The sequence below is a fragment of the Heteronotia binoei genome, chromosome 13, assembly GCF_032191835.1.
Source record: "Heteronotia binoei isolate CCM8104 ecotype False Entrance Well chromosome 13, APGP_CSIRO_Hbin_v1, whole genome shotgun sequence".
NCBI classification, from domain to species: Eukaryota; Metazoa; Chordata; class Lepidosauria; order Squamata; family Gekkonidae; genus Heteronotia; species Heteronotia binoei.
The window spans coordinates 46,900,777-46,910,238 of record NC_083235.1 but is presented as its reverse complement, the minus strand read 5'-3'; the positions used below and the strand labels follow the sequence as shown (position 1 = coordinate 46,910,238).

The 9,462-nt window shown below is 47.9% G+C and overlaps 1 protein-coding gene across 2 annotated transcripts in view; it reads right to left on the bottom strand.

The window, feature by feature from the left end:
• Nucleotides 1–841: 841 nt before the first annotated feature.
• FKBP11 (FKBP prolyl isomerase 11) overlaps nucleotides 842–9,462 on the bottom strand; it is a 59,542-nt gene continuing 50,921 nt past the window's right edge. Inside the window, exons 1-6 of one of the 2 annotated variants that reach the window (XM_060253462.1) lie at nucleotides 6,401–6,704; nucleotides 5,816–5,881; nucleotides 3,644–3,731; nucleotides 3,222–3,255; nucleotides 2,784–2,854; nucleotides 842–1,081 (exon numbers count right to left, since the gene is read on the bottom strand). In XM_060253462.1, the coding sequence (XP_060109445.1) occupies nucleotides 864–1,081; nucleotides 2,784–2,854; nucleotides 3,222–3,255; nucleotides 3,644–3,731; nucleotides 5,816–5,881; nucleotides 6,401–6,544 (621 nt within the window). In that variant the 5' untranslated portion in view covers nucleotides 6,545–6,704 and the 3' untranslated portion in view covers nucleotides 842–863. Of the gene's footprint in view, nucleotides 1,082–2,783; nucleotides 2,855–3,221; nucleotides 3,256–3,643; nucleotides 3,732–5,815; nucleotides 5,882–6,400; nucleotides 6,705–9,462 lie in introns of those variants that run through there. The other variant, XM_060253463.1, reaches the window with a different exon arrangement.

The window sequence follows — 9,462 nt, the reverse complement described above, 5'->3', positions numbered from 1 at the left end:
GGTATGAGTAGAGAGTGTATAAGGTTCACTGTAAGTAACTGTAAAGTGATATACACATACACATTGAACTGGTGGTGATTGACCAGAAAAAAGTTCAATTTGTGGCAGACAGTCCCATGGAAATGCCAACTCAGTGTGCAGAAGCAGGTTTTTTTTAAAAATGACCAGTATCTTAGTGACCTTGTGTATACATTGATGGCACAGCCACATATGAAATACAGATCTGGTCACCCCATTTCAAAAAGGATTTCATAGAGCTGGAAAAGGTAATAGCCAAAACTATCAAGTGGTCAAAATGACCAAGGGGCTTTTGAGTTCAGAACAAAGCTGATGAAGAGACATGTCAAGGTTAATAAAATTATGCATGGTGTAGAGAAAACAGATAGAACTTTTTTGTCCCTGTCACATAATACTAGATCTCAGTAGCATCCGGTGAAGTTGATTGGAAATGAATTCAGAAAAGAAAATAAACATTCAAGGAGATGAGCTGTCAATATCTATTAGTCATCTAATGAGCTCATGTTCAAAGACTGTTTCCCTCTGGAAACTGACTTCAAGCCCTGTTAGAGAACTTTTCAGAAAACTGGGGGCTGGATTGGATGGATTAGCCTGACCCAGCAGGACTCATCTTACAGCTTGTGGATTTAACACAGTATCTCCTATCACAATACCCTTCCCTGCTTAAAGGCTGTTCTAACTACTGGATCCTAACAGATGCATTTGCATCTGCCTGGTGCCTTGCTAAAGATGCCCAACTCAGATCTCCCACTCTAACCACTGTCTTGTGAAAGTGTGAACGGATCTCTTCTCACCAGCAACAAAAGCAGCCGTAAAGCAATGCTGGAAAAGGGAAGGGAAGCTTTTTATTTCTTCTTGGTCTTGTTCCTCTTCTCCTCCTTCAATTTCTTCTTGGAAATGGGGGGTGTCTTGGTCTTCTGATAGAGGTAGTAGCCAATAAGCCCCAGAAGTGCTGGGACAAGCCCAATGCATAACAGGGGCAGCACATCATTCAGCAACTTTTGCCAGTATGTCGCTCTGGACAGCCCTACCAGTTCCACCTCAAACTGTAGGACTGCATCAGCTGGGGAGAGGAAGAGGCACCATGAGGCAGGGCTGGCAATGTAGCACCTCTAAAGGCAAGGCTAGAATGTATTATTATTTATTCAACTTGCTGAATCACTCTATCCTGGCTAGTGCCAGGCTCTAGGAGATGTACAATTATATATAAAATACAGTCACTGAGCCAAGAAAACCAATTCAGCTAAAAACAAAAGACAGAATACAAAATGCAGATCCCAATGGTGTCTTAGTCAAATAATGCTGTCCAGATGTAGGTACAGGCTACCGGGCAGTCCAATCTGATTCATCTGGAGAAGCCCTGCAGCAGCTACAGCAGAGTATATATCCAGCAAGGGCAAAGACAACCCAGTGCTACTTTCTTGTGTGAGGAAAATGCTCCCTTACCCAACACTGGTGCAGGACTTGATTGGCTGTATGGGCTGCCATAGCAACTGACCAACACTCACTGAGGCTGAGGGCTTACCATGGTTGGCACACAGAGTGAAACAGGTAATTGTCTAATGGCAGTAATACCCAGCCTTCCCAGCTGATTCCCACTGAGCTGATAACTAGACTGCAGCTACATACGCATTCATACACACAACCCAAGGGGGCTGTTGGTAGGTACAGGAAGCAATGGTAATTGTGAAGTGAAGAATACAGGTCAGCTTTCCCCTAGGAGACTGTCATCTCATTCTGCTCCACTCCAGACACCAGCCAGGAAATTTAGACCGATTTCGCACTCAGCTTACCCACTCTCCCATTTGTCTTCTCTGCATGGCGTCTGTTGGATTTCTCACTACCTGCGCTGGAGCTACAGGAAGCATCGCGGCTTTTGCGCAGCAAATGAAAACCACTAAAAACCAGTTTCCGTTTGCTGTGCAAAAGCCGCAACACTTCCTGTAACTCGGGAGCAGATAGTGGGAAATCCGACGGACGCCGCACAGAGAATACAAACAGGAGAGCGGGGTAAACTGAGTGCAAAATTGGTCTTACATTCCTAATCCAGCTGACAAGAAGTGTCATTTGGAGCTGTTTGTCAGCAATTGTGTGCTCAGCAACACCAACACCTTGACTACTGCTTCTCCCACAAGCCTAGTTCCCATCACAGCTGCCCTGGTTTCCTACATCCCATCCAGCCCCATCCTGAATTTCTGCATGTTTGCCTTTGTTAAATCTCACTGGAAAGCAAGTTGAGTCTTGGAATATTTCAGAGCACACACACAATGAATAACTTCCCTTGACTGTATATACCTAAGCCAAGGAGACTGGAGCTTCTAAGCAGATTTTAGAACCAGCTCTTCTCTTTTTAGCTGTTGATTTCTGCTGCTTGATTCATTCAGTAATGGGGAAAGAGCAATGAAAGTGAATTGTCTTTTAGCAAAGAACAGAGGTAGAAGAATACACTGGGTCAGCACTACATTGCTTTTCCCGCCTCCTTCCCATATAGACAAGAGTCATGCAGCCAGGAAGCAATGGTTTACAACTGGCTATCCTATAGTATCACAGTGGGCTTACTGCTTCAAAATCCCCATCTGCCTACCCTTCCCCACCCTCCAGTCCCCCACCAAGAACAGTGAATCATCTGAACATCTCATAATAAAAGCAGATAAGCCTATTTATAGAAACAAACTCTGAGATCCCATACTGATATATCTTGCCAATGAAATACCAGTGAATTGAGCTGCATGGCCACTGAGCAGATACCACTGATAGGATCCTACCTGGGATAGCAGGAGGGGAGCCTCGTTTGCCATATGCCAAGTGAGGAGGGATAATAACTTTCCGTTTCTCCCTGCCACAAAAAGGGAAAGATGTCATCAGCATGTGAGGTCTAGACATTTGCACACAACACTGTCAACTTCAGTTGGAATCGCCTGAGACATGAGTAGCTGTGCAAAGTCTTTCAATGGATTTTTTGGGGGGTAGAATGGGGGTAGTGACAGAAAAGCTAGATGTGTCAAACCTGCTTTTGGTATTAGATTTCCCTATTTTTATGCAGGGTCTTGTGTTTGCGTGACTAGATGGAAGGCTACTAAACTTGATGACCATGAACGTCTCCAAGCTAAAAAGCTGGAGCTCAAGCAGTATTGCCATGGCAGAATGCTGGATTCAAGGATAATGAACTAAGTTCCAAGCCAGGCATACCAGAGGCTACTTACCCAACACACATGTCCAGCAGACTCTGTTCCAAGCCTAAACAAGAGAGAAAGAAACACAGGAAGCAAGTTATGGAGATGGTCTTCTGTGGCTTTCTGCCCCCTTGGCTCCACTGTGGCCTAGTTTCATTGAGGTGATAAATGACTATCTGAGTAATACACACTGCAGTTAGCGACTCAGAAGACAATGTTTCTCCACAAACAAAAAGATAAGGCACCGTGTCAAACAGAGGCTAAGTTCAAACCCTTCTCCCTTGACATCACGTTTTCTATGCAGGATAGATAGATAGAAGATAGACAGACAGATGATATAAAACATTCGGTCCTATGAGACCCCGCCTGCAATATGTAGTGCAGCCCAAACCAACTTAGGTTTTGCTTGATGTACCTAATATCAAAATACAAATGCCAGAGGCAGAACGTACCAGGGATGATTTGTCTTTTGCCCAGCTCTACTTGCAGCGGATCACGGGAAATCGAGCTATCAATGATATGGCCATCTTCCAGAGAACCCTGCAAAGGAACAACACTATACATGCCTGTCATATTCAACTTGAGCAAGGGCCATCACAGCTCTCAGCTACCACTTTTTTAATATCTGTTTCTAAAAAAAACTATTGAAGAGGGAACATGAAAGCTTGTGGTTCTAAATGATGTTTCAAAGTCTCCAGTTCTGTCTGTGTGTATAATTTTTTTCATCCTTTTAAAAAGCAGTAGGTGGCAGACTTGACCTTAGAAGAGGTTCTCCCTCTTCCATTTCAAATAGAATACTTCTTTCAAGACAGTAATACGGAGTTGCTGACTGCCTAGAGAGAGACAAAAAAGTGTCCTGTCCTTCTAATAAAGGTTTAATGGGATTTATTTTACCAGGTGATGTTATTTCCCTCCATGTCAAGAAAAGCTTCAGCTGCCCATTTCCACTCTATTAAAGGGACAATATATTTTTCGCCAGGCCCATTGGCAGTCCTATACACATGTATCCTCTAAAAACAAGATATTTATCCTTCAAAACAGTTGTTACTATTCCTATGCAGATTTGTGTGGATGTATCCATTTTAATGAAGAGATTAATCTACTAACACCTATGCAGTTCTTCAAATAAGTGACAGCACTAACAGGTTCATAATGTCAAACTAAGATCTCTTCTTTTTCCAGGCCAATAAAAGCTTGCTTGAAAATAAAACATCTTAATACACTGTAAAAGATGCTCAGACAGGCTTTAACAAACCTCTGAAAGAAACTCTAGAATTGGGAAGCCACTTCAGAACCATCTAACAGAAACATATGAAGCAGGTGTATTCACTATCCTACTAAGATGTATTCAGTGGGATTCCCACCCAGGAAAGCATTCTCAGGATTGCACTGTCATTGTGTAATACAAACCAACGAGTGCTAAAAGCAGTGAAACATACTTTGCCACCCTAAGCAAAAAGTAATCATCTCCCAGCTTGTTTTATGTGCATGCATCCATTCTTCCTTGAATGAGTACAACCTCTTTCCTTCTCACAGAAGGTATGAAAGCATCAAAGAAAGTGAGAGTGAGGAAGGAAATGACTCCAGACCAAGTCGTTTCAACATGAGGGGCAGAGTATATGCGTCCTTACAAAGCTTCTGCTCTTCAGAGAATGCTTTCCCTATCGACCTGCGGTGAACCTGCTTCTCCAAGCATATCACAAAAGCCTGTGGAGTCTAAAGCACTAGGATCAGGACTTTTCTCCCCCGAGGGAACACAGTGGAACAGAGTTCCAGAGCCTCTCAATAGAAACAAAATTCTCAAAAGGTGTTTAAAAGTTTGTGAGGGGCACCTGTGTGTTTCTCTGTCATTTCCCTCTTGAGAGTTCCGACACCCCTTTTTCCAGAAAAAAAGGCCCTGACTAGGATGCAAAGGCACATAGCTTGTGCCACTAGTGGAGCCCATCAGGCATCGCTATCAGAGCCAGCATGATTAGTGGTCAGAGTGCAAGAGGAGAATCCCGGAGAACAGGTCTCAAGTCCTCACTCTGCCATAGAAGCTTACCAGTCATATACTCGCTGTCCAACCTACCTCACATGGTTATTGTTCTGAAAATAGAAGGGAAGAAGAGAGAATGATGTTGTAGACTGCTTTGAATCCTCATTGGGGAGAAAAGAGTGGTATAAACAAACGCATTACGGAAACTAGTGTACTTGATCAAACCACATACCCCCCAAAACACACCCAGCTTTTTGCTGGGTCTGCACATAACAAGTGGAGTGGCCAAGTGTCCTGAAAAATGCTTTGTACAGACTTAATACCTTCAAAAGGGCAGTTGAAGCTTTTCAAAAAGTGGATATAAATAGCCACCTCTAGTAAACAGGCTTCTAACCAAAGAACAGGACATTTTTCCCCCCTCCGGGTCGGCTGGTATCCCTAACAGCTGCAGGAGCCAATAGGGCTTGATCTTCTGCTTGGGGTTCCTAAATTCTCTTCCTGCAAAATCCGCCCGGTCACGGACACACCACCCCGCCCCGGGCAGGGGAAACCTGGCGGCAGGCACCACTGCTGACGTGTACGTGCGGCTTTCCCTTCCTGGCCCGCGGCAAGCCTGCGCCGTCCCCCGCCCACCCCCTTCACCTACCGTGTAATGGATCTGAATGACATCTCCCATCGCCGAGTACTCCGCGCAGCCCTCGGGGGGCGGCACCTACAGCAGCAAGAGCGGAGAAATCACGAAAGAGATTGCATCAGTTGGTCCCTGCGAGCTGTTGAGCAGGATGCCAAGACGCTCTTGACTCTGCTGCCGCAACTGGGATCAGAACACCGGGGGGAGGGGGGCGGGATCCAGCGCAGCCCAGACTCTGCACGCTCTCACACGTGTCGCTTGTTTTGCGGGGGGCCCTCAGGAGACAAGATGCACGACATGGACCTGCCCTTTAACAGGGAAAGGCTTTTCCTTTGGAGGAATCTGCGGGGGGCGGGAGGGAGGGATCCACTTGCTTATCAGCTCTGATCTTTGCAGCATGTGGAGGGCGGGGGAGTTTAACGGTAGATTTTAGGTACGGCTTCCTTTAGACAGTGCTAGGTACCAAGCAAGTAGTTGTGAGAAGGGAGAGGACCATAATCTGGGCGCACGATTCCCCACGCTGCCTCCCTTCGCAGCAGAAGGAGCTCGCCCCGTGTCCCCAGCGTGGCACTGAAGCAAGCGAGCGTTACATCCACTCACCAAGGTCTCCAGCTGCAGCGTCCGGAGCGGAGTTTCGCTTTTGCTTTCTTCTGCTTCCGCCTCCTTCTCCTCCTGACTCGTAGCCCCCCGGGCCAGCAGCAGCAGGAGGAGGCAAGAAAGGAGGCTGCGGCGGCGAGGAAGCATGCTGAGACTGAGGGGCTGCGAGGGAGCAGAGCAGCAGGCCGGTGGCGGCACTGAGAACAGCGACAGCTGCTGGGCTTGTACCTAAGGCCGGGGTGCCTTCCGGGCGCCGCCTCCTTCTGCCCTCTTCCCCGCCCTCGAGGACGGAGCGAGCAGGGGGGCCCTGAGTCGCAGAACAAGGCGGGCGTCGGAGAGTCGGGCTTTTCCAGGGGGGAGAGTTGGGATGGGATCCACGCGCTTATCAACTCTGATCTTCGCAGCAGTCACAAGTGTTCGGGTGGGGGCTGTTGGAAAGGGCAATGTACAGAGAAGGCGACCCTGAAGGGGCAGCAAGAAGACAATTCGATAAGATAGTGAGGGCATTTCTTCTGTTAAGTTAGATCCAGGTGTGCAGCCCTCTTGGGCTGAAGCAGCAGAACAAAGTTTGAGGTTGCTGCAGGGCCCACCAGTCCATCAGGCAGTCCTAGGCAGCTGCCTAGAGCGGGGCCCTAGGTTGGCCCCACCCTTGCCTCCTCAGCAAGGACGATAGGTGAGTGTGGCAGCACAATTCCTGCACCTCAGAGTGTGCTGCCACCCAGCCACCATTGCTCAACCTGGCCACCATCCCTTCCAGAAGAGATGGCAGCAGGGCTGAACCAGGCGGCATGCCCGTGCTCTGCGGTGCAGGCGCCACACCACCACCGCAGTGCTCACCCTTACCCTCGCTGGGGGCAAGAAAGGAAGGGTGCAGGGGGTGCCTGGGATCCACGGGCCAGGACCAGATCCACATGTTTTTTGAGAGGGGGCAAAATTAAAAAAAATGACGTCCCCTTTTCGGCCATTCTGTATTAAGGTCCCATAGAATACAGTGGACTCCATACCCAATTTGGCACACACACCCCTCTGTCGGCGCCTGGGGCAAGCACCCCGCTCTGCCCCCCCCCCAGATCCCGCCCTGCCTTGGGCACCAGACACCCTGAGGCTGGCCCTGGTCCGGTGGCACCTTTAAATCAAAGTTTTATTCAAGGTATGAGCTTTGGTGTGCATGCATGCTGAGGAATCTCAGGAAGTGTGCATGCATGCAAAAGCTCATACTTTAAATAAAACTTCGTTAGGCTTAAAGATACTACTGGTCTCAAACTTTGTTCTTCTGTTAAGTGTCATTCTTTGTCTGTCTCCAGATTGCTACTCTTAGGGAAATGTCCTCGTTCTCCAAAATGCCACACTCATTCTTACTTTTTCCCTCAGCTTGAGATGTAGTTAGGAACGTATCTCTTTTCCTCCTCTTTCCTATCAAGTATGTTAGTTCTTTAATCAGGTTGTGTACCTGTTAAGTTGCTTATTTCTGGACTGCATTTTTCTAGGTAGAGAGCAGGTCATCAACTCTCCATTCCCACCCACCCCCCTTATTTGCAGCCAGAGGGCCAGTAGTAAAACCATCTGGCCCTGGGATGTTTATGTTACAGACTGGCCGCTATTACCTTCAAGTCGCCAATCCCACGGTTTCACACAGACAATCCTTATCTCTCCCCAAAGAAGTGTGAGAAGGTTTGATGTTTCCAATAGCCTAAAATTCCTTCGTAATAAAATAGATAGTTGCTTGGTAACCTTTGAACCCGTGACTCAAGTATGCATCTGTAATGTAACCTTTGATGATATCCTATATAGCAACTGTATAACTGTTTGTATTCCATTACTCCCAAAGCTTGTGTCCTTGGTAAAGCTGAGTTTCTAACAATAAACCTACTTTTGATTTAAAACAAAGGACTTGGTTATTGAGAAATATCGGCACTTGACATTTTGGGAGTAATCCCTCCTGGGGACTTAACCAAATTTGAAACTTTCTACCACGATGGTGGAGTGAGCTCCAGTTAATGGAGAAGCCCCCAACAACCCAGAACAGCCGATTGGCGAGGATCAAGGGCCCAACACAGCTCCAAGGCAACCACCATGGCACGTACTCAATGCCAGGAGGCCAGCAGGCCAGCAGGAAGAGGGTCTCTGCTGCACATACAGTGACTGTTTATAACCTCGACAGATTGGGGCCCCAGAAGGTCCACTAGCCTGAGGGATGAAGCACCCGCTCGGAGAGAAGCAATCTTAGCGCTGCCCCCCCCCACGCACACGGATGGGGAACGACAGCGACCAAGGCACCTCTGAGGCGAGTGGAGGAGATGGTCAAGAAGAATGGGGTCCCGATCCCAGAGGAGGAGGAGGAAGAACAAATTCCCGACCCACGGGATTTCCTCTGAACAATGAGGTTGCAGATGGCAGAGATAGCCAGAAATCTCAGAGAAGAAATGTGAGCAAACAACACCTTCATGACCCAAGAAGTGAGGAGGCAGCTAGACCAGGCACTGCAACTGCCAACGCCAAGAGTGGGGCAACCACATCAACCCCCTGCATCACAACCACAACAACCCCAGCAACCTCAGCAGCCACTGCTGCTGAGAGATTACAGCAGAAGCCGTGAGCTGGATGCCACCTTCAACGGGGACCCTGAGGAGGTGGAATACTTTTCGATACAAGCTAATAGCTTCATGTTCTATTGGGGACACACCTTCTCCGATAAGTTTAGGTGAGTGGATTACTTAGGCTCCAAACTAAAAGTGGCTGCCAAGAGATGGTACGTGAGCCTGTACGAAACCCGGAGCCCTGAACTAGACACAGTAGCAGCATTCCTGCGAGCACTGTTAATGCAGTATGAAGATCCTCTACAAGAGACCCAAGCGCTGACAACCCTGAGAGACCTACAACAGGGATCCAAGGCAGTAAGAGAGTACGCAGCAGAGTTTCGGGCCAATGCCATTAAAGTACGGGGGTGGAACGAGCAGATGAAGATCGAACAGTTCCAGAGGGGCCTGAATGCCAGCGTACTGGATCGAGCCCTCCAGCAAGCTCATCCTACCTCGCTGGTGGGGTGGGTGCAACTGGCGGGAGAA